This window comes from Babesia microti, chromosome IV (genome assembly GCF_000691945.2).
Source record: "Babesia microti strain RI chromosome IV, complete genome".
NCBI lineage: Eukaryota > Apicomplexa > Aconoidasida > Piroplasmida > Babesiidae > Babesia > Babesia microti.
Genome location: NC_034969.1, coordinates 286,492 through 313,600, shown reverse-complemented (window position 1 = coordinate 313,600; position 27,109 = coordinate 286,492). Strand labels below are relative to the sequence as shown.

The following is a 27,109-nucleotide window of genomic DNA, read 5'->3' as shown; positions in this document are numbered from 1 at the left end:
CAACAGTCAAAACGTACACCCCAATTAGCCATAGCATACAATATAAGCAACTGTGCGTAATAATTGTGACCACCATCATATACCGTACAGTGGGTGTGATTTTGGAAAGAAAAATTGTTTGTAAGAAAAAGTTAATAATTTTCATTATATCCAATTATTACATCAAAGTAAAGTTTTGACATAATTAAGATAAACCATAATTGTGCGGTTTATGACTGGGAGTTGGGTCCTCCGCGAGAATTAAGAGCAACACTGGAAAACCTTCTATTGTAAAGTTGTCTCTTTTTCGCACGGCCAGTGAGGGGTTTCTTCTTTTCCTGCTTGGCAACTTTAGGAGTGTGATTTTTGACCTTTCCAGCACGAGCAAGAGATCCGTGCACTTTAACAGCTACGTGAAACTGTTGAAAATACAATAGATATGTACGCAGTATTACTTACCCATTTTGGACCAATATGCTACTCTATTTAGGGTGCGATAGGAAACTACTGCAAGTGATTAAAAAATCTAGGTCTAGTGGCCCCATAATATGCTATTAATTAGAGTGCCACAAACGAGATCGATTTTCATAATTTTGAAAGATTCTGAAAGGGATGTGATGGGAAACATTGAAAATTAATGAATTAATGTAGTCTAGTTGTAAATTATGCAAGTTTGACCTAAGGATTTGACTATGCCAGCTATGCTGCGATGTTGTGGGGTATGAAAGGCAATGATACACACATGAGCTAATTGTGTGGTTCAAAAAAGGCAATGATATATAAAACAAAGGCCATTTACACACATTTCATGTAGGGTGCACCCAATAAGTTTGCTATAATTGTTCGCTTGTGGTGTTTCTCTTATTAATGAAATTCACACATACGAACTAATCCTAAAGAATTGTGCTTACGGTCTAAATGTAAACAACTCAAATATCACAATCTGGATCACTTTTTATAGTGACGAAATTCGTTGTTCTTTTCATTAGCTAACCCACATTATATATACTCCCAAGGCCACATAAGGCACCGACCCACAAAATGAATTACACTCAGCATAGCATTGCATGTATCGGTGTGTGAGACATTGCCCTTGCGTTTCTAGGGTTATTTGTGTGGTTATAGGGTGGTCCCCCGACTATGGCGTATTTGTGCTTTAATATTTTCCGCACATGGTTGTTAAAATTTGTTTCGTGGATAGTGCTAGGGCTGATTTATTATAAATTGTTTGGTGTGATGGGTTGTGTAACGCATTACCCAATTTAGCATCATTTATGAATATTTCATGGCTATGTGATGCGACAGTTTTGATTCTTATTTTGTTCTTTTTTGCTTCATAGGTCGTACCGATCCAGTCGGCTGTGCTTTACGCACCGCATTTTTACACATTTTCATTGATTTTTCGAATTGTGGAGCTATATTAAAATCGTTTTTGGCGCAGTTTTTTAAGCTCTTAATGTAACGCATATAATTAACATCGGTATGACGAACCAGTCTATATTCATCAGCTGTTCGTTTATGTTTGTAATTCCCTTCAATCAATGAAATGTAGCTGTGTCCTTATAACAAAGTATATAAGGATAGATTCTTGCCACACACTGGAGTCATTTGTAGTACAGTAGTATAAATGAATTCACTGTATGATAGAGTTACAAGCTCTTTTAAATCCATTTTTAACAAAGTAAAGGGTTTTAAGGCGCTAGTTCTTGATTCAGAAACATCAGCTATCTTATCATTGGTCTGTACTCAGACGTATTTACTGGAGAATGAAGTGTTTCTAACACTTAGATTGGATGATCCTAGCGTTTTTCAGCAAATAAGCACCAAGTCAATTGTTGATATTGACCCTTACGATAGCAAAATAGAGGATGTCCGCGAAGTACGCCATAACAAACACCGAAATCTAAAGCATATACCTGCTCTATTTATCATAAGGCCCACAAACAACAATATTGAGATATTGTGCACTGAGTTATCCCAGAGCATTTTTGGGTCTTATCATTTTGTTTTTACAAACACACTATCAGAAGACAAAATTAATAAGCTTGCTAAATACGATTCCTACCACCTAGTGAAAACAGTATTTGAGTATTACACCGACTTTTATATAATTGGCCACAATACATTTTCCTTAGAGCAGAAAAATGTCTATAGCCTATACAAGTTGTTGGTCAGTATGTAAAATTGATAATGTAGGCAAAGAGTATATAACTCTTAATTCTGTAGAATTAAACCAGATATTTTTATCTTATTACGAAAATGAATGCGTAAAACGCATAGTTCAGGGTTTATTTGCATTATGTTGTGCTACTGGCAAAAAGCCTACTATTATTTACCGCAAGTGTTCACCTCTCTGCCAAGCAATTGCATCTCAATTGCAAGCCAAAATCAATGATCACAACAAAAATATTTCCGTAACAAATGATACTGAAAGATCCAAAAATGGCCGGTTTGGTACAGTTCTGTTATTGTACGATCGCCGTGATGATTGTATTACTCCGATGTTAACTCAATGGACTTATCAGGTACAAATTCCGTCATGAAGGCCATGATACATGAATATATTGGCATACACAATAACAAGATAACAATACATACAAAAAACAATGAGACAGAAGAATTTGTCGTTTCTTCAATAACAGATTCATTTTTTGATCAGGTATATTTGAAGTTATTCAGAATAAGTATCTCGATTTTGCAGACATTGAGATGGCAATTAATGACTTGGTAAATGAATATAAAAAAAAGGTAAAATTTGTGCTATTTAGCAAAATCTAATCACGAAAAATGATGTTTTTGAAACGCTACAATTAATACCAGAACAAGCAAAAATGTCCGCCGATGTCAAACGCCACTTATCTATACAGCACGCATTGTCCAATTGTTTGGCAAAAGGCGATATATTAAATCAGTCAATTTTGGAACAGGATATTTGCTGCAATAGCAACAAGGCAGAAAGCTTTTCAGAGCTCTACAATCGCATACAATCTCCAGACATATCGCCATTCAATAGGCTTAGACTTTGCTGCCTGTTTGCAGTATGCTACTCTGACGACAAATCTCTGGTAAATTACCTAAAGTCTGAAATGAAAAAAATGAATTGTGATACTGAGGATTTTGTGGTGTTGGATAACTTGCTCAAGTACTCAAAAAGCGCTATGTGTAAGAATGTTGACAGAAGCTTCTTTTCCCTGGCTAAAACAGCAATTGAACAAACTATCAAAGATACTGTGGCTTATATGAGATATCGCTCTAGGCTATCAGAAACAATAGATATGCTACTCAATGGTTAGAAACTTATTAACATAGGAAAACTTAATGGATTTGACTATGTAACAACTCCCTGTGCCTTTGGGTACCAATATGCCCTCAATGAAATGCCAAAATCGGTATGAACATGACTTATTTAGGTAATTGCATTTGTAGTAGGAGGTGCTACCTATCAGGAGAGCAGAGAATGTGAGGGTCTGAGCGAGAAGACCGGAGTGGATATTTTGTTGGGGGGAACCACTTTTCTGAACTGTCATTCATTCTTCGAGGAAATGGCCGAATTATAATGGCAAATAGTTTATTTTGTATATTAAATTCTTCTCTAACTAACATTATAATTAGTTCCAGTTTTCCCAGTGCCTATGTTGTTCAGAGGAGGCTAATTTCTGACTCATGGGAGTTAACCGACAAGGAAAGGCCCAAAGTCAGTGAATTAGACGTACATAAGCGTATTCTTACTGGCGCTGATAGGTGTAAGCTAAGGAGGCAGGACTTTCATCAGTTTATGAAGGGTAAAAGGCCTATCTTCTCAACCCACTTAAAGGTAAATCTACAAGGTAAGCAAGTAACTATTTAGGACTATTCATTCTAAGCTGGTGTATTTTAGCAAGTTTTATGACGTGGAAAATCATGGCGCCAGAGGATTACTCATGGGTGGAATCGGAAAGAAGGAGGATCAAGGAGGCCAGGGATAAATTAGACAAGATCATAAAACTAGAACGTAGCCACTAGTAGCATATTATGCCATGTAATTGTATCAATTATTTGTTAGTTTATAAAATCCGTTACTAATCCTCCTTTAGAAAGTTGGAACGGAAATTTACAATAGCGGTTCTGAGATTTTCCTCCACCTGCTGGGACAACACATGATTCCTGTGTTAGCACTGTTGGTTATGTTTAAATTATTTATTCATTAATAATTCAAATTTGTCATATATATATATATATATGTAAATTCTATATTAGTATATGTAACAAAATGTCAGTATATTATAATTAAACCCCATTATATATATTGTTTGTGATCAATAAACTAGGAAAGCCGTGAAATAACTCATAAAATATACTATAGCCAGATTCCAAAAACATATGGATAAAAATCATGTTCACTTTTTGTGGAACTAACTATCATGCCTTTGTAATATAAATTCTCGTCTCACGTGATAACCAACAATATATCATTAACAATCAAATTGTTGTTGTAATGTTGATTTGAATATAATATCCCACAATTCATATTTGTTATTATTTTCTTTAGGAAACAAGCGCGACACAGAGAAAAATAATATTATATCTATATATTTCCTTGTACAACAGAGTTTTGATAGCTCTTTTTTGTTGGGGCAAATACTCGGAAAATCCAACAATTGCTCTCAAAAAACTACCTGAGTTGATCTAAAATCCTTATCTTCGAATCCTTTTGAACAAATTCATTAAACATATTACACCATAAAATTAGGTTGCCATCATATTTTATGAAAAATCAAACTGGGATAGAGACAAAGGAAGTCTAGGGGAAATAATCCAGTGATTTATGGAGTTCTCTTCGCTTTTATGCTCTCATTCTTTGTGCTTATGGTTTGATATTTAATTATTAGGGTATTTGGACTTTTTAGGGTTATAGATATAGGATATTAATCACATTATTATTCGTATTGTACAGGGCATAGGGGTATATATGTATATTTGAAAGATGTATGTCACGGTTTATTTACATGGTTGATTTAAATATTAATTGTTTGAAGCAATAGATTCCAATTTTTGCTATTTATAGTCATTTTAGGCTTACGTTTCGATGGAAGACAAAATGTCCTGGTGCTGTGTGGTTATATAGCTGGTAAACTCGGATTCAAACTTCGTGATCTGATCTATAGGTATTTTATCCAAGTAACCCTGCACGCCACAAAAGATGATACAAACTTGCAACGGCGTTTTAATAGGTTTGTACTGATCCTGCTTAAGCAACTCGGTAAGCACGCGGCCCCTAGTAATCAACTGTTGAGTTGAAGCATCCAGGTCAGATCCAAACTGGGAAAATGCTGCCACCTCACGAAATTGTGCAAGATCGAGTTTCATAGTACCGCAAACGGATTTCATCGCCTTTGTTTGTGCGGCAGATCCAACACGACTCACAGATAAACCCACATTGATAGCAGGTCTTATACCCTTATAGAATAGTTCACTTTCCAAAAATATCTGACCATCAGTAATGGAAATGACATTGGTAGGTATGTAAGCTGAGACATCACCGGCCTGAGTTTCAATTACGGGTAGAGCAGTTAGTGATCCTGATCCATGGGATGCATTCAACTTAGCAGCGCGTTCTAAAAGGCGTGAATGGAGGTAGAAAATGTCTCCAGGATATGCTTCACGTCCAGGAGGTCTCCTTAAAAGCAATGACATTTGTCTATATGCTGTGGCTTGTTTTGACAAATCATCATAGATGATCACCGCATGTCTACCATTGTCCCTGAACCACTAAATCACTAGTATTATTACTTCGCCCATGGAACATCCGGAAAACGGCGCAAGGAATTGTAGAGGTGCAGGGTCAGACGCCGTAGCCGCCACAATTGTAGTGTATTTCATTGCGCCGTGGTCTTCTAGAACCTTCTTAATCCTAGCGACGGTGGATCGTTTCTGACCTATGGCCACATATATGCAATAGAGCTTATCCTTCTCATCTTTGTTCTGGTTAATTTCCTTTTGATTTAATATTGTATCAACTACGTTATTTTAGGAAGATAATATGGAAAGTTTTAAAATATTTAAAAGTATCATTAATTAATAGAGATTAAAGTTATCAATGTAACATTTTCAATGAAAAAATCGAAAAAATGCCAAAAAATATTAAAATTAACAATCATAGATGAGTTAATAATTATGAATAACATTTTAATATATTTCTTATTTTAAATAATTTTAAATTGTTTTATAATATAACATTAAATATTAAAGTGTGCATGCGTGAACATTTTAATTTGTGGTTGTCAAATATATGGAAAAACTTAAATTTGATATAATTATAGTGAATCTGTGGCAAAAAAGGTAATGAAAATAATATATGAATTTGTATTTAAGTATAAATTTAATATAATGCACTGAAATAATGTAAAAATAACATAATAATAATTTAAATCGTGTATATTATTTCAATTATTAGTTAGGTATCTAATAATCAATAATAAGATGTTTTGCATATTACATATGTAATATATATCAATATGTACTAAAATCTAATAAATAGTGCAATAATGTTTGGTATACTAACCAGCCAGCGCAGTCTTGCCCGTTTGTCTATCTCCAATGATCAACTCCCTCTGTCCCCTACCAATTGGCACCAACGAATCCACACATTTTAGGCCCGTAGACATAGGTTCATGTACACTTTTCCTTGAAATAATGCCAGGAGCTGGTACTTCTACTCTACTTCTAAGTTTTGAAGTGATTGGAGGACCATCATCAATGGGATTCCCCAGCGGATCAACAACCCTTCCTAATAAAGAAGGTCCCACAGGAACATCAACAATAGATCCTGTTCGTTCAACTTGATCTCCCTCCAGTATAGATCTAGTAATAAACTTCTTATTACCTGTCTTCGCCGAATATGACAACACCGACGTTGTCAGACTCTAGGTTTAAGACCATTCCAGCGACGTTGGAGGAAAATCTAACCAATTCGCCTACTTTAGCTTGCGTCAATCCGTAAACGCGGGCAATCCCATCTCCCACATTAATGACATGACCCACTTCACCCATGTTCTTCTGCATTCAATAAGAAAATACCTGATTATTCCAGCCAGAAATTTTACTTTCCAAAAGTTTGGAAATCTCAGATGGGGAAACTTTAGTGGTAAACTTGCGCCTGGATGGTTGGAATAACCGCAGCATCCTAGTTGTGGAAGAGGCCATGGTGACACACCAGTAAATTTGCACTATATTTTTTACATATGAATTTAATCTATATTATAGGCATATAAATAGTGTATATGTATCATCACGCTATTTTTCAAACGATTCTTTATATTTATAACAGGGGGGAAAATTAGTAGAATATATGTTTGCAAACTACTCAATATCAATTGCATCATTCAATGTAAATTTGTAAACTAAAGTAAGCCTATATATATTATAAGTACTTTTGTCATATCTAAACAACTAAATAATCATGGTTTGCATTCAAACGATAATTAATCACATTTCTGTTTTATCTGTTCCATCTTTTCATTGAATTACTACATTTTATTTCATTATCATGACACTCAATTTTGAGTGTCCACTCATGTCATTTGCAATAGTATTTCTTTTTCACACTTCTTTGCTAATGTGTTCTAATCGTTAAATACACGAATTTGTTTTGCTTAGTATCTGTCATTGTAATCATTATTTCTGTAGCTACCACCGCTGCCATTGCCACTTCTGTAACCAGAGCTTCGGGGGTTAAAGCCATCGTTATAACGAGTATCATCAGCACCCTTGACATAGTCACCCTTTGGGCCCGTAACCTTAACTGCTTTCTTCCTATTATCTTCATTGATAACTTCCAGTTCTACTGGTTCATTTTCAGCTAAACTTCTGAAACCCACAGCGTGAATTTCACTTTGATGCACGAAAACATCCTCTCCTGTTTCCAGGGTTATGAAGCCGTAGCCCTTTATAGAATTGAACCATTTGCACTTTCCGCTTAGCCTAACCATTGTCACAATTTAGTATTTATTTAAATATAGAGTAGAGATTGTAAAAATTAGTATTGCAGGTACAACAAATAATAATTGATTGTTGTACTTGTTATGTGATTATGGGTCACGGCTGTACTTCTGGGGTCTTTTTTCTCTCACGCTTCCGGAATGAATTTTTTCCCCATCCATCAACACTGGCTTAAAATACAATATATAACAGACCCTACACGCCGTTTATCAGTCAATATTATGTGATTCCTGCCATGTAACCACTAGTGTCATATATCGCGTGTTTACACCACAATTCACTCACTATTAGGTACCATGTGGCCTAGTTAACATTAGAATTGTGGGAATAGCTTAATAGCTATTTTCAATAATTGTTAATATGTCTAAAGTTATAATCAAATGGAGTACGTTCTCCTACATTTTGAATACAGCGCTGTCACTGATGCAGCAGGTGATTTTTACCTGCTACCTAACAACATACAGTGTGGCATTATGGTCAGTACTGGTGATTGACATATTTTTTATCATTTACATCCTGTACAATAGCACTCCCCGTTTATTAGTTATCCAAGGTGCCAGATGCTGGGCTGCACACACCCGTTTGCTGATCTTTAAAATTATATTCATTTATCTGTTCATTTTACCTACGGGTATATCTGATAAGGCACTTCTGTTGAGGGGATTGGTATCTATGGGGAATGAGATTTCATTAGTTAACTCATTGACAGTGTTGATTTATGTGTTATGGATTTTTCAAATAGGGACAATGATCTACAATGGTATACGGAAAATCTCAATTGAGCACATGTTACACATTGAATTGGCGCTGCGGGTATTTATTGATTTAATGGACATTATAGATGCAACACATAACTTCATTTTCGAGAGAAATGTGCAATTTTTGGGTCATTTTGTTCTTTTCGGATATGTAATATCACTCTACTTCCATGGATATTCTTTTCCCCGTATGGGAGTTGAAAAGTATCTTAATTTGCCAGATTCGACACATAGTATTTCAATTGGAGCCAATGAAGATATTAATTCCAGTGGAGACGTTAGGTATTGTAGGAAGAATGCTATAATTGTCGGCACTTGGTTCGTTGATGTATTAATTGGATCTTGTCGCATTGTAGCCATTTATATTACTAAAAACTCTGGTAATATCTGGAACATTTAGGGTTTTCTATTTTTCTGATCAAAAATATCTACTCTATAGTTTTGTATTTCGGGCTATTCAGCTCCATATCCATAATCCCCAAGTTACTCAAGTCAAATGAATCAATGTCAGGTCATCTATCCGAAAACAAATTTGATCTTAAAAAAATTGGATCTGTCAAAACTCAATTTTCAATCAAATCTAAACAGTTTGACAAGGTAGATAATCAGAACTATTTATGGTCATCCAAGGAAAGGTAAGCACTGCATTCAATTAGCAATAAGAATTATTTCAGTAAATCTGGTATTTGTTTAAGTCCCAATTTGTTCGAATATTTGTATAAGATTACTTCTAGCCTTGAATTCTCATCCAAAACAGACTTACATCACTTCCTAAACCCAACTTGCGTCCAGTTTAATTACAAACTTAGGATTATATTTCCATATATTTCTTTTGTATTTCTCAAGATCTTGTTTGTACTTCTTTTTAACTTTGCCACCAATCACAATAGTTATAACACTGATTTCATCACTGCTTATTTTACAGCAGATAGCACGGATGCAACAGCACAGATTGATAAGACCTATGGACATTTGGTTATTGCAGTAATTGCAGCTATTTTTTTGTTAAATTTCGCATGCTTCGTAACAATTACAACTCTTTTTGAAGCAATATTCAGCGGGCTATTCGCTGCCATTAGGTTTTTATCTTTTATCGCAATGTTATCTCTTTTCTCCCAGTCCAAACTGCTAAACATGATAGTGACGAATTTAAACCTTATGATTATGAAATCATTGGGTAATCATATTCTTTGTGTATTCGCTATCTGGCCAGTAAGTTATGCAATTAATTTAGTGTATTAATCTACTTTCCAATATGTACCCTTTCATTTCGGCGATCCTAGGAAAACAGTTTAACAGCTACATAATCCTCTCAACGGACAATTTTGGTGATACCAGGGATCAAGTTGGTGTGATACCTACTAATACACTCATTTTGCTTGTTACTGCTCAAAACCTTCTATTGCCAAAATCTATGTACAAATATTTCTCTGGCAATTACGTGGTGTCAACCTATAGGTAGGCATAATATCAAATACATTGAAAATGAAACATTTTTAATAAAGGCTTAACATCATGCTCTCATGGGTGCACACAAGAAGAGTTTTTATGTCAATTTACATGCGTATACTTTTACTTCTGAGTGTGGGTAATGCTAGCTATTCAATATATATACCAATATTTGGAATTCACGCTTTATTTCTAATGCACTACTTGTTGTCAACTCGCACGGTGCGCCATGCTATAATTAACAAGACTGAACTGCAAAGGACTCTTAAAGATGCAAACGAAGGTAAAGTAATTCATTTACCTAGGTTTGAAGGGTAATGTCGTTACGCGCGACTTTGATGGAAATGTGTTTACTAGCACGTGTAAATTACTACCAGACTTGCTGTATTGATACTAGAGATTGTATATTAATTTTTAATTATTTTGGGAATAAAATTATTGCAATATTTTCATTATTCGACCCATAGTTACTTGCTGTAGATGCCAGATTCTTTGCTGGTATCTAATCCCAGTATAATCCAGCCCTTGTCTAATGGCTATATCAGACAGTTTTTACCCTCAAGTACAAGTTCGTTGTATCAATTTCCAAATTTTTATTATACTCAAGTACAGTGCCTAAATTAATTGATGTGTACCATTAAAAGATCTTGGTAGGTAATAATCGTATGCGATGTCAGTATTAGTACCTTTATGAATTAATGATATGGTACAAATTAGTGTATTATTTTCCTTAAACCTAAGCTTTCTTTTGTACCTAGCAGATATGTGAGTTATGGAATTGGTAAATTCAGGGTTGAACTTAACCTTTAGTACCCTAGAAATATCGCCAATAGTTAAACTGCCTGAATTAATCAATTCATTAATTGATGTTAGCAATGGGCAATTTTGAGATATTCCAGATAAAATTGTGCTAAATAAGCCGCTTTTTACCCATTATTGTACCTTGCTGTGTATGTAATATCTATCTCGTACGCCGGGGCATATGTGATGGAAGATACATCACCGTTCAGTAACTCTTCTGCCTGTTTAACTGTGATATTTAGCACAGAATTTAAGTATGCAGCAGCATTAAAATTATTAGGGACTGAATTGCTCAATTCCAAAACATCTTTGTGCGTATGATTCTCAACATTTCTCAAGTCATTGCAATTGGTAAAGCTAAAATGGGTCATTATTTTGTCCTCATTCGTACAATCCAACAGGCATGAGAATCTTGCATCCATGGCACTTATAATACAGTGATTATGCTATTTGCTGGCGATACTTTGTATAAGAGCTATCTATTATTTACAATATTACAATTGCATTTATCACTTGACACAAAATGGGATGATTTAAAATGTTACCAACGTTAAATGTCTAGTGGTTTGACGGCAAGTTGTTAAATTATACATTAATAATTACGCATGAAATAATTCCAATCGGTTATTCTGTTGTCATATGCCCAATGCTTGATTCGTCTAATAGGCCGATTAATTGTTGGTAATAATTAGCTTATTAGTCTCAACTCTGATTTATTCATTTATATTTTAATCATTATCTATGCACTTTATCTATTACTCATAGAATGATATTTTTATAATGATTAAATATTATCCGATTTAATTAAATAGATCTGAAAATTTATTACAAATAATCAGTCATTCAAAATGTTTGCTTAATTGATAACTCACATATTATATACAATATAAAAACTATCATATAAAATTACACATATATCAATAACAATTTGGTAAAATAATCAAAACGATCTGTTAGTAATTTTTACAATATTTAAATTGGTAAATACACATTAATATACATATAATTATTGTATAAACGTTAATATCATATACTCGAAAATAAATACAATCAATATTCTTTAAAGTTAGTAGGACGCATTTTGACATCGATTCTCTAAAATAATTAATATACAAATAATCTAAAATAAACTATGTTAGAATAACCTTCAAAATTTTAAATTCTGTTGGCAATAATTATCGCAAAATACGCAAATAAATATACAAAACAAACGCATTAAAAGCGTTTAAATTGAAATTATTAATACTTTGGTCACATAATTAGTGTTTAGACAATGTTATACATCATTACAGATTAAAATACAATTTGCCATTTCTAGTATTCTTGACGTTAGCAAAAACTAATGGCTAGTGTCCAAAACAATATTAATACGTTTGACCGGCACCTTGTCTTGGGATAATTTAATCGGCGATTTAATAAATTCATCCTCCATGCTTGCTGTTTGCTTAGTTGGAAATATATCGTCTTCGTCATCATAACCTTCAACCAGACTTGAAGAATTGTAAGCACTAAATTCAGTTGAATGATTTGATATGGTGTAATCAGGTAGTGCATCGCACTCCATAACATCATAAGTGTCGTCCAAATCTTCTTCCTCCTCAAACCAACTATCATCTACGTCCTTAGATAACACTAATGGACGTTTTGAATTGTTAACTGTGAATTCATATTTCTTCTCCAAAATTTTCACAATAGGATAATAATCCTTGATACCCTGAAGCCATAGTTTACACTTGCGATCTTCAAAAAGCCATATTATTAGGCACTCAATAGAGTTATTTTCAATGAAATTCAGTAGGTCCAAGCACGCAGATTCTACTAGATTCCCTCTTTTAAACGTGTCAGAATAGTCACTACCCTTAATATTACCCTTTAAATTCCTAAGGATCCAGATAACTATGCGTAAAATGTTGTGTTGGCATATATGCTTCTCAACAAACCCATCCTATATCATTAAATTACATACTTTGAGCTGTAGGCATGACTTTATAAACTTGATGACACCTAAGGCTAAAAACTTGTCGTATGGCTTACTCATAGCTACCACTACCTTTAAAGGAATCTTTTGGCTCTGAATCCTCAGTTTAAATCTATGCTTATGTTCTTTAACGCAAGTTGACAATATGTCAACCGCTTCCAATTTAGCATTATGGAGTCTCTTATAGTCATAAGCGTCTAAACATTCCAATGGAGTATAAATTATATTTAAAAGATAATCCAGTACCCCTTTGTCATAAAACAGTGTACAAATTTCATCTTTTTCAGGCAAGTCCATATGCCTAGAGTCTATCAGCCTTACTATAATATCTTTACACTGGGACTGGATAGCATCATTATATGACTCTACAATCACCTTACACAATTGAAGCATCAAAAGTGGCTCGTGAGTTTCACTTTTCTCAGCATTTGCAAAGATCGCAGCTCTAACTACTGCCGGGAAGCTATCTGTGCATATATATATTATTTCCGTGGCAAGGGTCACTGGATCAGGGGTCAAATGGCACGAGGTGTTTAGCAGATTGGGTCTATATCCATCCTCCTCTCCCGATTCATGTTTGTACCTTTCACAAATCTGGGAGTTTCCTACCAGTTTTGCCATGGAATCCTTAATATTTTTGTACTCCAGCATAGAATTGGAATTTATAGGTTTAACGTTCTCCTCATAGAACTTGCATGCTTCGCAACTGCCATCCATATAAGATATTAGGTCATTTAGTATGTGATAATGTCTAACCATCAGAATCAGTGAATTACGTTCTGGTTGACTTAGCTGCTGATTATTTCTGGCACATATTAGCAGCTCCTTTAAAAACAATCCTACATGGTAATTTTTCAGCAGCTTATTTTTGAGTTCCTGAAAAAAATGCCTTCCTTGATTAACTATTAAAGTCAAAATGTCTGACATATTGTTAAAAATGACATTATTCATTCGCTGTATTGAAAACTCGTCCAAATGGCGCGGTAGAATGACATCTTTTATATATGACAACCTGTAAGCGTTACTGATACATTTTATGAAATTAGGATTAGGAACATTTACTATGTCGATAAACCTTGCACATTTAAAAAACTTGACATGGTTTAACACAATTCCTTGTCCAATTAACTCCCGATCATCTAAATAATATGTATCCCCTTACATTCAAAAGCCCTGAGGAAGTCGAAAAACATCTCGTCTGAAACAATAATTTGCATCAACTCAAGATTGCCACACCAATTTAATAATATACGTCTCAAAATATATGCGATTTTAGATACTATTTGGTATTTTTTATTGTAGATACAATTGTTCATGAAGTTGAACAACATCTTCAACCATGCCTTATCAATTATATCAATGTAAATCTCCTCAGAGTTCTCATTATCCGCAAGTGCAGCATCTATTTCGTGTTCTAATCGGTCAATACTATAGGCATTGATAATTGGAAGTACACGGAATGCGTCAAGCTCAATATTATCATCATCTCCCTTGTAAGTCGTATCGGAATCCGTAGTGGATTGTTTTTGGTTAGAATACGTTCTCTTACCAGTTATTACCATATTTATATAATTCCTGAATTAGTATCATATATAGTATAAAAGGTGTGTATATTTATCTGATGTATTTAGATATGATATATTATATCATGATAATAACCTCATAAAATATACTATAGCCAGATTCCAAAAACATATGGATAAAAATCATGTTCACTTTTTGTGGAACTAACTATCATGCCTTTGTAATATAAATTCTCGTCTCACGTGATAACCAACAATATATCATTAACAATCAAATTGTTGTTGTAATGTTGATTTGAATATAATATCCCACAATTCATATTTGTTATTATTTTCTTTAGGAAACAAGCGCGACACAGAGAAAAATAATATTATATCTATATATTTCCTTGTACAACAGAGTTTTGATAGCTCTTTTTTGTTGGGGCAAATACTCGGAAAATCCAACAATTGCTCTCAAAAAACTACCTGAGTTGATCTAAAATCCTTATCTTCGAATCCTTTTGAACAAATTCATTAAACATATTACACCATAAAATTAGGTTGCCATCATATTTTATGAAAAATCAAACTGGGATAGAGACAAAGGAAGTCTAGGGGAAATAATCCAGTGATTTATGGAGTTCTCTTCGCTTTTATGCTCTCATTCTTTGTGCTTATGGTTTGATATTTAATTATTAGGGTATTTGGACTTTTTAGGGTTATAGATAATTTTATGAGAATGAAGATTATATTTGGATATATTAAATAATAGATAGGCGAATAACTACATTCATTATATGTACATATAATAAATATATTCACATGTTTACCATATAGCATGATGTCCTATTGGATTTTGGAAACTTAGAGCCCTGACAAGTTCCGGATTTGCTCCATCTTGCCAAGTAATTATTGAATCTAAATAAACCAAATGAGTACGTACCATTTTGACAGGCATAGTCTGTGTTGTCCTTTATATAAGTGTTAGCGATAAAAACATTCGGGTCATCTTCCGACTTAACAATCAACTTCGGCGATTCCCCAATGAAAGATTCCTCCACACGACATCTACCAGTACCCTTATCAATCCATTTGCTCTGATTGTTAATTAGACGTACTGATTGTATGTCAACTTCGTAAAGTTTGACTCGAAGAAGCGTGCTGGGCAGGTCATTAACACTATGTTCCCCATCCAAATTCGTACAATTTAAATTGAAGTTCTCATAGTTTAGATTGTATGAATTTCCGTTCTGAATTTGGTACTCGTTCCCAGACTCCTCATGTTCAACACCCTCCGATTCCGGTACCATAGTAAACATGCCCAACAATTATATATAGAAGCTTTTACTCCTACAGATGCTTATAACCCATAATTTATACACTGTGCCCGCCCAATGGAATATTTATATAAACTTATACAATATTTTACGCAATATAATGTTGTAAATATTTAGGAACATTGTAAAATCCTTCAAAGTAATTTTCTTCTCTTCTTATATTTCTATTTATTATTGATACTATAATTATTTTTACTTTGAATTTCAATTAAATAAATTTAAATAGGTGGTTTGTTTTAATTCTTCAAATTTAACACTTATTCAATGACCAGCTTTTACATACATCTGAGTATATCAAAGATTACACATCATATAGATTATTATGAATTATTATTGCTGATTGATGACCATAATTCATTAAATCATTCTTATTCTCGTTGAATAAATTAATCGCATAATTATAGATATGCTAATATGAACGTTTAAGACTTATGTCTAATCGCTTATATATCATTTATCAAATTAATAGGTGGAAAGAATGCTTTATTTAACAAAAATGATATAATATCCGTATCTATTTCACGTAATTGATAGTTTTTTTATCGTGATAAATAAAGATAGTAATTACTTTACGAATAACCCCGCCTCCACAATCAACCTGTCACTCAACAGCAGACTAGTTTCTTCGTTGTTGTCATCCACAATTTTAGGCGGCAATATAAATATCGAAGCCACGGAACATGTTTTCGAATCACTCCATGAATCTTTATAAACATTTAACTACCTTGTGACTGAGAAAAAACTGAAACGAAGCAACGTTCAGAAACAATTTCAACAAATGGATCCTTTTTGTAGTTGGATGAGAATAAGTATAGATGTGGGAGATATTGCGAGGGGAATTCCAAATGTCTTAACTTGTTCACTTCGATAGCGTATTCAGAAGGCAACTTTGAAGAAGGGTAATTAGGAAAGAATGATCGCTGTTGGAGTAATTGCTGGCATATTAAATTGAGGGCTTTATCTTCAGGCCTGCAAACCATATTTCTTGATATACTAGTGATTGGGTCGCAAGACGTTATGCCTATGATAACTTCATTAACCCTCAGGTAACCCGGGTTTGGTAAATATATTAACTATTTAAGCCACAAATACTTACATTGTCTGATGTGATCAAATTCGCCAAAGCTGTACTTTTAGAATTAAGTGGAGGTTGGGGTAATGGATGCGTTGAACACAAATCATAACTATGAGAAATTAGTACAAATTTTGTGTTTTTGGTATTTGAGTGTAGTGATAACGTATTGATCTCCTCGATGAATTTATAATATATAGAAATTAAATCTCCAAGTTCTTTAAAATTCTGTGACTGAAACTATGTTAGAAACTCGTTTACTGATATTATTCTTGCGGAGACAAATGGACCCATGAATATAACCAAGTGCGGCGCTTCGTCTTTTATCTTCTTAAATACACCATTGAAATCCACCTTATCTCCATTCTCAGTTATTAAAAGGGAACGTACAACCATTATATGCACATTTTCCCCTCCATACATCAAAGATGTCTCTTTTGGTCTATGTAATAACGGTCTTTCAGCAGGAATTCCAGTGTAAATATTACTAGCCATATACCTAAAACTGAAGTCATCTTGTATGGCATTCCCCTTGATTGCAACCTAAATTGATTTTCAATTTTACCATCTGCCCTGGAAATAGGCAAATGCAGGGCATATTTTCGATATTTCTAACCTGAGCAATTTTGCCTTTGCTATTACTATAGTCTCCTAAGTTATAAATGAGGAACCTTCTATTAGTATGTTATGTTCGTTAATTTGAATTTCACTTTCACACCAAATACGCCCGTATACACATAAGTCATTCTGTTTAATTAATTGAATTACCGAAGCTGATTCGTGCACAGGTGTGATTTGGAAGTCTTTGTTAGCCTTCCTGGCAAACTTAATGAAAAGGTTTTGGAACCTAGCAATTTTATTATTTATCTGCATTGCTATGTTTTCAGGCGATGAACCACTAGTTTTATAATCAACTACATTATTTAAACTATCATCTGTGTGATATTTCACTTACCTACTATGCATTCATTTATATTATTCGTTTTTATACCGACAATAGGCATGCCGCTTTGACATTGTGCACCTTTATATATGTTGTAATGATTCCAATTCCCCATGTCAACATTTGACTTGATGTTCCGAGCGTACTGCGATATCTCGGGGTACAAAATCTTGCCAAATGACGACCCCTTGGCTGAAGCTTGTGATATCATATTCATGAGCCAATCTTCCAACTCAAGTAGCTTCTTCTTATTCTGGCCAATAGCATCAGCCTTCTCCCTCAGTGTCCTAAACAATTCATCATCATCATTCCCAGACAACACACGTAACTGCATTAATTCTACAAGTTACCAATTCTGATGATATGTTTGAAAGCATTATCTCAACAGGTGGATCTGTCATTTTTATTTAAATAATTACACACCAATATCTAGTGGTGAAACCGGTGATGTTGTACAAACAGCAATGTGTGGTTAGATGAAGGAAGGTTTAGATATAATTTGAAAAAAATGCGTCCATTTTATATATTTAATTGTCATTACCTCACCAATATCATAATGGTTCCACTAATAATTAAATACTGTAACTATTTGCAATATTATGCTAAGTTGTGTTGCTACAAATTAATTTGTTATAATTTTCATATGATAACAAATTAAAATTAGAATTTTAACCTGCTACATTCGTTTGAAATCACTTCTTCTTATAGTATCTAGAAAGTGCAGCTCCTTTAACGCTACCCTTCGTTATATTATCGTAGGTGTCGCCAAAAATATGCTTCGCCATAACTTCGTTTTGTAACTCCTTTAGTTCAACTGGTTTCTTAGTCATTATCTCATGAAGCTTTTTCTCCATGGCCTCTTTACGTCTGGCGAATGTCTTGTTGTATGCTTTTGACTATATTAGTTATATTCGTACCTTTAGCTTACTTGCGGTGCGTTTGCGGTTATTTGATTTCATTTTTTTACCAATAGCATCGGGTTTGGGGTCTATTAAATCAGTTTGTACCGCATTATTAAGGGAAACATTAGGTAAATGATCTACAACGGTACCTATGATGTTGGTATTCAATGATATTGTATCTGCTGGCAATTTTTCAAGTAACTGATGCACCTCGTGTTCCCTTTGTTGTTTCTTAGTTTGGTATGGATTCGCATCAAACGTATCAATATCAGCCTCGCCAGAACCAGGGACGACTATTGTTCTAACGACGTATTTTGATCCATAGCATAAAATGTCTTCAAAGGGCTGAAATGCTATGTTTTCAATACTGTCACCATCTTCCACAATTTTTAGGAATGGATGTACCGGTGAAAATTTGTCAAAGACATTTTTGTAGAATTCAATTCGGGGGCCGACAGACAATGCAATTACCCCTTTTTGACTAATACAGAGAGATTTTGGTGCTACTGAACTTATTACAGGTCGGGCGAATACTTGATCATTTTTTCTCAAATCCCAAATTTTCCATAGCCCATCCATACCACTGGAAATTATATAATGTTCGTCATAAGTGTCTATTGCCGTAACCGGACCCCTGTGGCCAACATATTCAATTACTGGCTACATAAACTAAATAACTACCTTTCCAACGTTTGGAGTCCATAAGCTAACTACTCCATTCCTATGCCCAAGATTTATTACGGCATTTTTATCATTAGAACACATAACATCGCAAGTTCCTTTTTTTGTTCTGTGTCTGCATACCACTTTCCCCGTTGAAATATCTTGATACGTTAGTTCTCCAAATTCACCTATCGATGTAAGCAGCATGTGGAACGGTAAAAACTCCAATCTATAGGATAACTGAGTCAAACATTGATTACCATGGTGTCTCGGATGCAATGAATTTCTGTACAACAGTTATCGTAAATGTGGATATATTTAGATTGAGATGCTGCAAAAAGTGTATGGTTATGGAAAAATGTAATATCATATATAATCTGTTGCAAATTAACATCGCAAAATAGATGTAAAGTGTGAGTGTCCAACAACGATATGGTTCCCTTTCTACCCGAGAGTAGCAAGTGACGGCCATTGAGGGAGTACTTGACCCGGTAAGGCCCATAACCAAGCTTAAGGTGAAATAACTGTATAATATGTAATGAATACCCTATCAATTATGCCCTTAGTTAATGAGCCGGATAGTTTATCGTGGTATATGGTATTACCGCCAGTATCAAAAGATCTAAATTTATAAGAAATTTACCCAGAGTCTGTAGTTGTTAAAATAGCAGTAGATTTAGCTAGTTTTTGTGAATTAGATGCGATTGAATTTCTTAAGCGTGCCTCACGTCTCTCCTTTAGGCCGGGCTTTCTATTTTTGTTGAACAAAGAGTGCAATTTTATCAAATTTGGATTAACATTCAAGTTTGCAGCCATTAAACTTAATTTATTTGTCAACTGCAATACTAATAAACCACATATTACTCATAGTACAACCGATGCCTAACCTATGGATTCAATTATCACCCTACACCAAGCAGTGCCTAGTTACCCAAAGTATAACACTTGGTATATATTTTCGTTATTGTAGTGTAATTATTGTTTTTATATTGCAAAAAATTGTCAAATTTTGTTACAATGACCACAGCCCATAGACCTACCTGGTTCAACGCCATAGGGAAGACCAAAATTGGTAGGACGATTGTCACATAGGTACTGTGGTTAGTAGGAAGATATCTAGTAGGGATTTACCAGGATATAAGAATTTGAAGACCCGTGATGGAGTGAATTTAAGTGTTGACAAGGGTATACATCGTGACGATGAAACTATCGCATCTATTGAATATAATAAGTTGGAGTTTCAACACAAATTGGAACTAAAGGAGAAGGAAGAAGAGCAATTAGCACAACTCAATAATGAAGTGCCTATTGATAACAATTTTATACCTATAGAAAACTTACAGGAACTCCTTAATCGTAAGTGAGCCTGAATATTTAGAGGACTTAAATGCCTACCCTGAAGATTCAGACGATTGTCCTGAATTTACAAATTACAGGTAACTAAATTTTAAATCTAGTGATGATGATAAGGAGGATTCAGATGAGGAACAGGAACTGTTAAAGGAATTGTCGAAGATTAAACAGGAAAAGGAGGAAAGCCAGAGGAAGCGAGAGGAGCTTAGTAATGCTGATGCCAAAAGACAAAAAATATTGTCTGCCAATCCCATTTTAAGTGGAGTTTTAAAGTCATGGGATCAAGATGTAGTTTTTAAAAATCATGAAAAGGAGGAAAAATCTGTTAGAAACAAAGAGTATGGTTTATACTTATCTAGTTACATTAATGACACTGTTAGGAGTGAATTCCATAAGAAGTTTTTGGAAAAGTATATCGTTTAGATTTTCTTGTATTACATTCTTAAATGAATAATTTGTTATTCATTTTACAGCTTTTTATTTGTTATTGTTAATTACTGGAGATTCTAGAACATGCTTGAATAGTTTGTATATTTAGTGTTAATTATTACATTTAATTCTGTAAAAGTTTGATCAGATGATTATTTAGTTTAAATATATTTATTATTCATTAAAATGAGTCGATTTGGGCAATTAAAATTCCGTTTTTAGTTCAATTAGTCGCCCAAATCAGCTATTTCCAATTAATTAATAAAAATAAATAAAGTATATAAATTGGCATAGTAACTAAGCTTTTAAAAGCATTTTAAAAGTAATATAGATATATATTCATTTCAGCTTTCTATAAATGGAATGCCAATAAATTATAAACATGATTAGTTAATTTTGATATAATTTTAAATAAATAACTTTTAATCACTTCTTGGGGTTTGTAACGTTAAACTTGAAAAAAATAATGTCGCCATCCTCCACTATATAATCCTTTCCTTTCTTGAGATATCTCCCATTAGCCTTGACATTGGCTTCATTGCCATATTCTACGATATCCTCATATTTATAAACTTCAGCACAGATAAATCCCCTTTGGAAATCTGAATGTATGACACCAGCCGCTTGCGGCGCTTTTGTTCCCTTCCTAATGGTCCAACACCTAACTTCATCCGGCCCACAGGTGAAAAAGTGCATTAGATTTAACGCAGTGTAACCGGTATGAATTATTTTGTTCAATTGGCTAGTCTTCGACTTTTCTTCTATAGCAACAGTTTCTGTCATGTTGGATACTTCTTCAATTAACTTGGATTCATATGCTGCACTGAAGGGTACAATAGGCCCGGGATTCGTTTCATTTATCCATTTATGGATAGGGGCGAGCCATTTATTCTTTTTTCTCAAAAAGTCCTTTTCACTGAGGTTTATCAAGTAAACCATTGGCTTTGCTGTTAAAAAATTATAACTATTTAACACATCTACTTCATTAATTTTCCAATTGCCTGAATAAGAATAGTGCGTGTTACCATTTATAATCCATTTATCATCTTCCAACATTTCTATCGATTTCTCCAATACTTCCAACTCCATCTTCTTTTGCAAATCTCTCTGGTTCCTAATAGCCACTTTTTTGATCTCAGCAAGCATGTTTTTAGCCTTGCTCAAGTCTTTGAGAATTAATTCCTTATGAATTGCCTCTGCGTCCTTGATTGGATTTACTTCTCCCAAAACATGGATAACTTCATCGTCATCAAAGGCCCGAATCTACATAATTTCTATGTTTACCACATGAAATAATCCATCAACCGCTTCTATGTGAGATAGGAAAGCATTCCCAAGGCCTTCGCCTTTTGAAGCCCCAGGAACCAACCCAGCAATATCAAATATCGTCAATACTGCTGGTATCGATCTCATCGGTTTAAAGTGATCGCATAACCAGTCAAATCTAGCGTCTCTTACTATGTAACAATTATCAGATTACCGTTAGCTCGCGCTTCATGAGGATCTATGTTAAGTTGGTAAACTTGCCTATCGTACAGAAAGGATAATTTTCTGCAGGAACACTGGCATTTCCCAAAATGTTGAAAGTAGTACTTTTTCCGACATTTGGTAACCCGACTAATCCGATACGTAGATTGTTTTTTGGCCTACATGACACTATGTGATATAAGTGACATTAATGACACTTATAGTGTTGTTAATGCAATAAATATTGAATGTAATCCACCTTCCAAGTATTATATTAGGTGTTTTTGATTCTTCCTTTGGGGGCATAGTCACAGAGGTATATACTGTATATATATCTGTGTGGATGTGTTACCCTATAATGGTCTAGCGTATTATGGCTATGCACATGCATCTCGGAGGCTTTAATCGCAAAAATAGGCAAAATAACATATATACTTAATATATTTGAATGGCTATAATATTTTTGGTATTATCATTCTCAATTATGGCCAAGGGAACTGTAAAATCGCCAACCAAAGGGAACCATTCAAAAACCGAAAGTAAACCCAAATCACAGAACAAAAGATTAAATTCTTACATAAATAATAATCCTGATGAAAACGATCAGGATCAAATGGAATTTAAAATATCACCTATTAATCCATCAAAAAATTATTTGTCACAGAGGTAAACCATAATTATAATTTAGCCTAGAAGAAAAGAATGAATACGTCGATAATCCCAATATTAAACACATTTCTGAGTGTAAAAATGAAAAAAAATACTTTAATTGCCCAGGAGGTATGGTGGATAAAAGAACATTCACCAACATAGTTAAAGATGCGTTTTTATCCAATGGCACTTATCTAGATACGGAAATAATCAACAGCGATGCCAAAAATAATGATAATTATGGTTACACAAATTTAAATATAGATAACATACATAATATATGCAATGACCCCGAAGTGCATACTGGTAATAATTAACATCCTAACTTAGAGCCACTAATAACCAATTCAACGTCCAAAATAAAAGCCAAACGCTCTTATCAGTCTATTTTATCATTTTTCAAAAGATCTGATACAGATGAAGAAACTAAGGAAACAATTTCATTGCAAAACATTGAAGCGATCTCACCCGTTAGTGAAAGTAATGTTAGTACTAGAAATATGGAGAATTATTTTAACCGTATGAACGTATCCCAAGCACACAACAAATCCAGTTTATCGCGTACAAATAGCTTGAATTGTGTATCAAACTCCAGTAGTGTGCAAAGTCAAATAATCGCAATGATACACCAATTCGAAGCTGAGTGTACAAATTTGGAAAAGAAGATCTATCTCCTGGAGACTAATTACCTGAGTCAATCCCCAGATTCAACAGGATTAACTCGTGGATGGAATAGGTGTGGAATACTCTCCAATTCTAGCAACTTATTGTCAAATTCTTTTAACGCTAAAAACCGCAAATTATCATCATGCCGTAAGTCAATGTCTAGTTGTAATCTATCAGAAATACTTGCATCTGATAGGTTGTTTTCACTGACAAACTACGCAACCAAATTGTATAGTGATTTAAAGCATCAAGGGAGCAAGGATAAATCATGATTTTTGTAACATAACAATGTGCATCGCTTAGCATTTAATTTAAATTTTAAAAAGAGAGATATTTTAATAATTTTTGAAATAAGTCTATAAATATACGGTTATCCACTATATATACCTATTCATATCACATATGTTAGTTACGTATATTTAGTTGTAGTATATTATGGCATGGTGGTCTGGCTATGAGTGGTGACACTACCAATAGCCAAAAACCCAGGATTACTTTAACACAATTTAAGAACTATGAGAGTAATTAAAATAATAACTTAGCAAATGTAATTAGGAAAAAGAAGTTGGTCAAAAAACAACTTTACAAAGACATCCGCGATCGTTGCAGGTATACGAATGATTAACATAGGTCAGAGTTGGATGAATATGTAATATGTTCCAGCGCTACAATGTTTCCAAACTTCAAATGCATTGAACAATATAGGATTCTAGAAAAATGTATTAAAATGTACCATAACCAGATAGTATGTCAATAGATAAATTAGATGAGCCCAGAAACTGAAAATAAGATGCTTAACGATAAAATAATTAAGGGTGATATAAAGATACCCAAGTGTAAGTGGTACTAGGTCAATTTTAGCTATATCATTCAAGTATTACTAAGACATTACAATCAATATTGATACAATAGTTGATAATTTATATGATTTATTGTTAATAAACTCAATCAAAAAATGAAATAAACTGTCCCCGTGTGGATTTAAATTTCAAACTTGTCGGTAAATTTTTAAAAGTATCACAAACCTACATAATACAAATGCTTACATATTGGTGCGATGAATCCCAGTGCAACGATCTACATTTTTCACTACAATAACTGGTTACTCCACAACTAAATCAATATTTGCCTACATGTCACAATATTTAAAGTCAAAAACACTAGATGATAAGTGTACTTCAGGGTTATCCATATGGAATATATTATTGCACCCTGTGTTGAAACAAGGCAATATTCTTGGTATCATTTTATCGGCAAAATAATCGATAGTGCCACCCTCATTTGATGGTGCAAGAATTACATCATTCAAACTTGAAATTTTATGTAATAGCTTTAGTGTCTTATCTACTACCCCCTAAAATGAGTATTCAACTTGCATTTTTAAATAACGAATAAATAGCCCGTATTTGAACGCAACATTTAGATTGATAAGGATCATTTGATTCTAAATAAAATACATTGTTACCTTGTTGTGAAAATTTTGATATATTGACTTCAAGGACATTTTTAAGTCTACTAGATTGGAATTTAAGAAATATCTTAAGTGACTTATCTGCATAACTGATAAGGAGCAAATCTGCTATATATTTATAAATTTTTGATGCAATAATGTGAGAAATTGTTGAATTATATAGAATTTTAAATATATAATTCCAGGTAATGTGGTTTTTATCTTCGTTGTAATGTGCGATAAAATTATTTCCTCTCAGTCCGTATATTAAACCACTTGACAAGCGCAAAAATTTGATAAACATTACTCTAACATTCAACATATCTATTTCAGGATTTGGATTTTTATAGTCTAAATCGACTACAGAATTCCATATTGAAATCCATAAATTGCTGCAGTGGAATCTATGGCATATATCATCAAGGTAATAATCCCGATCTTGTAAATAAGGCAAGAGCTTCCATATTGAATCTAGGTATAGACTTAAAGCAATCGGATTCTTTAGGTTATAAATGCCATTTGAAACATTATTGGTCATGAAATTGTCAATAGATTGTTGGTAAAGCTGTAATACGTTTGCTTTGGATAAAATAGTTAGGGCACCAGGAATTGAAGAATTGATTAAACCTAAATGATACTAGTGCTCACTTTTAATTATGTAATAAGCGAAATCATTGATCATTCTATCCTTTTCAATATTTAAAATATCGTACAAATCTTCAGTATCATTATCGTTCAATGAATTAATTGTTTGTAAAATTTTTATTATATAGGTGTGTAGGATGTGCGCCCACAATTTTACACTCAAGTAATTAGACTCAACTGATTCAATGAAAAAGCAGTACAAACTGCTAAAATCAATTGATATGTCACAATTATTCGATTCAGATTCATAAAATAATTGATCAATAACACTACATAAGTCCATAGTGGAATAGCCATTGCCCTATAATTACCCATAGCCGGTACACATACCTGGTATGTAAATGTGCGAGTATGTGTGAACTGTAGAAAATTGTGTGGATGGGAAAAGGGGCTGTACATGTAAGAGGATGAGTTATTTAGCGTACTGGTACCAACTTTTCGGTCTACCGTCGCCTAACTCTCAATATTGTAGATAAAATGCGACGATTAGTTGATAACAATGTTTACGATAGACCACGATGGTTAGAATGGGTTTGTGATAGCATATTCAGGCTGAAATTACGCCACCTCTAGAAAATCGCAATTTAATGAATACCGATAGAAACACTTTTAATGCATATTTACCGTTGATATCTCGATTATTAGCTAAATACCCTCACTTGCGCTTCCACAATTGCTATAGTCAGGGAAACGAATTCACCAAGGGTACTAAGACAGTCAATTAGGAAATGATAGATATAATGAAGATCATCATGTTATGAGATTTGTCAAAAAACAAATGGAATTCATTAACCAAGGCTTCACCAAACGCAAGTCTTTTGAATTGACCGAAAAACACTTTTATAGGGAAAGGATGGAGATTGAGAAGAATTTGAAAATTAATGCAGCTTTAGGGATTGATGAATGTGCATCCACTGGTTACACATCTGGATACCAATTGTATAATGTACGACACTTGTTTATTTAGGAAAAAAGAGCACAGGACGTTGCACGGTCACTACATTCCTACCTCACCCAACTTAGGGGATCCCTTAATGGCTACAGGGGTAAAGTTAGGCCAAAAAAATAATTTTATTTCTTAATT

At 33.8% G+C, this 27,109-nt stretch overlaps 17 protein-coding genes across 17 annotated transcripts; 7 read left to right on the top strand and 10 right to left on the bottom strand.

Moving 5' to 3' along the window:
- Window positions 1-209: 209 nt before the first annotated feature.
- Window positions 210-442, bottom strand: BmR1_04g05620 (small subunit ribosomal protein S30e; the record flags this gene model as incomplete). The annotated part of the gene is made up of 2 exons (XM_012794276.1): window positions 210-388; window positions 439-442. 2 exons carry the CDS (start codon window positions 440-442, stop codon window positions 210-212), a joined length of 183 nt encoding a protein of 60 aa, XP_012649730.1.
- Window positions 1,294-1,446, bottom strand: BmR1_04g05616 (hypothetical protein; the record flags this gene model as incomplete). The annotated part of the gene is made up of 1 exon (XM_021482414.1): window positions 1,294-1,446. The coding sequence occupies one exon, from the start codon at window positions 1,444-1,446 to the stop codon at window positions 1,294-1,296; it is 153 nt and encodes a 50-aa protein (XP_021337655.1).
- Window positions 1,447-1,606: 160 nt separating this feature from the next.
- On the top strand, window positions 1,607-3,536 carry BmR1_04g05615 (Vacuolar protein sorting-associated protein 45; the record flags this gene model as incomplete). The annotated part of the gene is made up of 7 exons (XM_012794275.1): window positions 1,607-2,153; window positions 2,176-2,504; window positions 2,525-2,638; window positions 2,659-2,727; window positions 2,748-3,267; window positions 3,289-3,368; window positions 3,390-3,536. 7 exons carry the CDS (start codon window positions 1,607-1,609, stop codon window positions 3,534-3,536), a joined length of 1,806 nt encoding a protein of 601 aa, XP_012649729.1.
- On the top strand, window positions 3,536-3,981 carry BmR1_04g05610 (conserved Plasmodium protein, unknown function; the record flags this gene model as incomplete). The annotated part of the gene is made up of 2 exons (XM_012794274.1): window positions 3,536-3,806; window positions 3,827-3,981. The coding sequence occupies 2 exons, from the start codon at window positions 3,536-3,538 to the stop codon at window positions 3,979-3,981; spliced, it is 426 nt and encodes a 141-aa protein (XP_012649728.1).
- A 56-nt stretch (window positions 3,982-4,037) lies between these two features.
- On the bottom strand, window positions 4,038-7,161 carry BmR1_04g05605 (F-type H+-transporting ATPase subunit alpha; the record flags this gene model as incomplete). Its single annotated transcript, XM_021482413.1, has 6 exons — window positions 4,038-4,122; window positions 5,039-5,727; window positions 5,749-5,975; window positions 6,521-6,819; window positions 6,842-7,014; window positions 7,036-7,161. 6 exons carry the CDS (start codon window positions 7,159-7,161, stop codon window positions 4,038-4,040), a joined length of 1,599 nt encoding a protein of 532 aa, XP_021337654.1.
- On the bottom strand, window positions 7,611-7,946 carry BmR1_04g05600 (Glycine-rich protein 2; the record flags this gene model as incomplete). Its single annotated transcript, XM_012794272.1, has 1 exon — window positions 7,611-7,946. One exon carries the CDS (start codon window positions 7,944-7,946, stop codon window positions 7,611-7,613), a length of 336 nt encoding a protein of 111 aa, XP_012649726.1.
- On the top strand, window positions 8,317-10,554 carry BmR1_04g05595 (conserved Plasmodium membrane protein, unknown function; the record flags this gene model as incomplete). Its single annotated transcript, XM_021482411.1, has 6 exons — window positions 8,317-9,094; window positions 9,115-9,349; window positions 9,371-9,926; window positions 9,949-10,172; window positions 10,220-10,446; window positions 10,469-10,554. 6 exons carry the CDS (start codon window positions 8,317-8,319, stop codon window positions 10,552-10,554), a joined length of 2,106 nt encoding a protein of 701 aa, XP_021337653.1.
- On the bottom strand, window positions 10,631-11,386 carry BmR1_04g05590 (hypothetical protein; the record flags this gene model as incomplete). The annotated part of the gene is made up of 4 exons (XM_021482410.1): window positions 10,631-10,699; window positions 10,720-10,778; window positions 10,799-11,073; window positions 11,094-11,386. 4 exons carry the CDS (start codon window positions 11,384-11,386, stop codon window positions 10,631-10,633), a joined length of 696 nt encoding a protein of 231 aa, XP_021337652.1.
- A 917-nt stretch (window positions 11,387-12,303) lies between these two features.
- On the bottom strand, window positions 12,304-15,766 carry BmR1_04g05585 (Serine/threonine-protein phosphatase 4 regulatory subunit 3; the record flags this gene model as incomplete). Its single annotated transcript, XM_021482409.1, has 6 exons — window positions 12,304-12,909; window positions 12,931-14,081; window positions 14,105-14,517; window positions 15,278-15,365; window positions 15,391-15,544; window positions 15,566-15,766. 6 exons carry the CDS (start codon window positions 15,764-15,766, stop codon window positions 12,304-12,306), a joined length of 2,613 nt encoding a protein of 870 aa, XP_021337651.1.
- Window positions 15,767-16,348: 582 nt separating this feature from the next.
- On the bottom strand, window positions 16,349-18,200 carry BmR1_04g05580 (DNA polymerase alpha subunit B; the record flags this gene model as incomplete). Its single annotated transcript, XM_021482408.1, has 9 exons — window positions 16,349-16,488; window positions 16,509-16,857; window positions 16,881-17,096; window positions 17,118-17,399; window positions 17,422-17,507; window positions 17,528-17,603; window positions 17,625-17,791; window positions 17,812-18,127; window positions 18,150-18,200. The coding sequence occupies 9 exons, from the start codon at window positions 18,198-18,200 to the stop codon at window positions 16,349-16,351; spliced, it is 1,683 nt and encodes a 560-aa protein (XP_021337175.1).
- On the bottom strand, window positions 18,492-20,180 carry BmR1_04g05575 (UTP7, WDR46, U3 small nucleolar RNA-associated protein 7; the record flags this gene model as incomplete). The annotated part of the gene is made up of 6 exons (XM_021482407.1): window positions 18,492-18,695; window positions 18,717-19,361; window positions 19,383-19,604; window positions 19,625-19,888; window positions 19,911-19,986; window positions 20,008-20,180. The coding sequence occupies 6 exons, from the start codon at window positions 20,178-20,180 to the stop codon at window positions 18,492-18,494; spliced, it is 1,584 nt and encodes a 527-aa protein (XP_021337174.1).
- Window positions 20,382-21,140, top strand: BmR1_04g05570 (protein CWC15; the record flags this gene model as incomplete). The annotated part of the gene is made up of 5 exons (XM_021482406.1): window positions 20,382-20,436; window positions 20,457-20,720; window positions 20,743-20,800; window positions 20,822-21,055; window positions 21,077-21,140. 5 exons carry the CDS (start codon window positions 20,382-20,384, stop codon window positions 21,138-21,140), a joined length of 675 nt encoding a protein of 224 aa, XP_021337173.1.
- BmR1_04g05565 (GTP-binding protein) lies at window positions 21,573-22,919 on the bottom strand (the record flags this gene model as incomplete). Its single annotated transcript, XM_021482405.1, has 6 exons — window positions 21,573-22,147; window positions 22,172-22,409; window positions 22,431-22,603; window positions 22,627-22,650; window positions 22,674-22,792; window positions 22,873-22,919. The coding sequence occupies 6 exons, from the start codon at window positions 22,917-22,919 to the stop codon at window positions 21,573-21,575; spliced, it is 1,176 nt and encodes a 391-aa protein (XP_021337172.1).
- On the top strand, window positions 23,098-24,202 carry BmR1_04g05557 (hypothetical protein; the record flags this gene model as incomplete). The annotated part of the gene is made up of 4 exons (XM_021482404.1): window positions 23,098-23,279; window positions 23,302-23,507; window positions 23,529-23,570; window positions 23,595-24,202. 4 exons carry the CDS (start codon window positions 23,098-23,100, stop codon window positions 24,200-24,202), a joined length of 1,038 nt encoding a protein of 345 aa, XP_021337650.1.
- A 182-nt stretch (window positions 24,203-24,384) lies between these two features.
- BmR1_04g05556 (conserved Plasmodium protein, unknown function) lies at window positions 24,385-24,780 on the top strand (the record flags this gene model as incomplete). Its single annotated transcript, XM_021482403.1, has 4 exons — window positions 24,385-24,451; window positions 24,473-24,539; window positions 24,561-24,675; window positions 24,697-24,780. 4 exons carry the CDS (start codon window positions 24,385-24,387, stop codon window positions 24,778-24,780), a joined length of 333 nt encoding a protein of 110 aa, XP_021337649.1.
- A 94-nt stretch (window positions 24,781-24,874) lies between these two features.
- BmR1_04g05555 (conserved Plasmodium protein, unknown function) lies at window positions 24,875-26,308 on the bottom strand (the record flags this gene model as incomplete). The annotated part of the gene is made up of 6 exons (XM_021482401.1): window positions 24,875-24,955; window positions 24,977-25,043; window positions 25,064-25,284; window positions 25,307-25,374; window positions 25,396-26,007; window positions 26,029-26,308. The coding sequence occupies 6 exons, from the start codon at window positions 26,306-26,308 to the stop codon at window positions 24,875-24,877; spliced, it is 1,329 nt and encodes a 442-aa protein (XP_021337648.1).
- Window positions 26,404-27,094, top strand: BmR1_04g05550 (conserved Plasmodium protein, unknown function; the record flags this gene model as incomplete). The annotated part of the gene is made up of 5 exons (XM_021482400.1): window positions 26,404-26,418; window positions 26,446-26,556; window positions 26,577-26,730; window positions 26,751-26,971; window positions 26,993-27,094. 5 exons carry the CDS (start codon window positions 26,404-26,406, stop codon window positions 27,092-27,094), a joined length of 603 nt encoding a protein of 200 aa, XP_021337647.1.
- Between the last annotated feature and the right edge of the window lie 15 nt (window positions 27,095-27,109).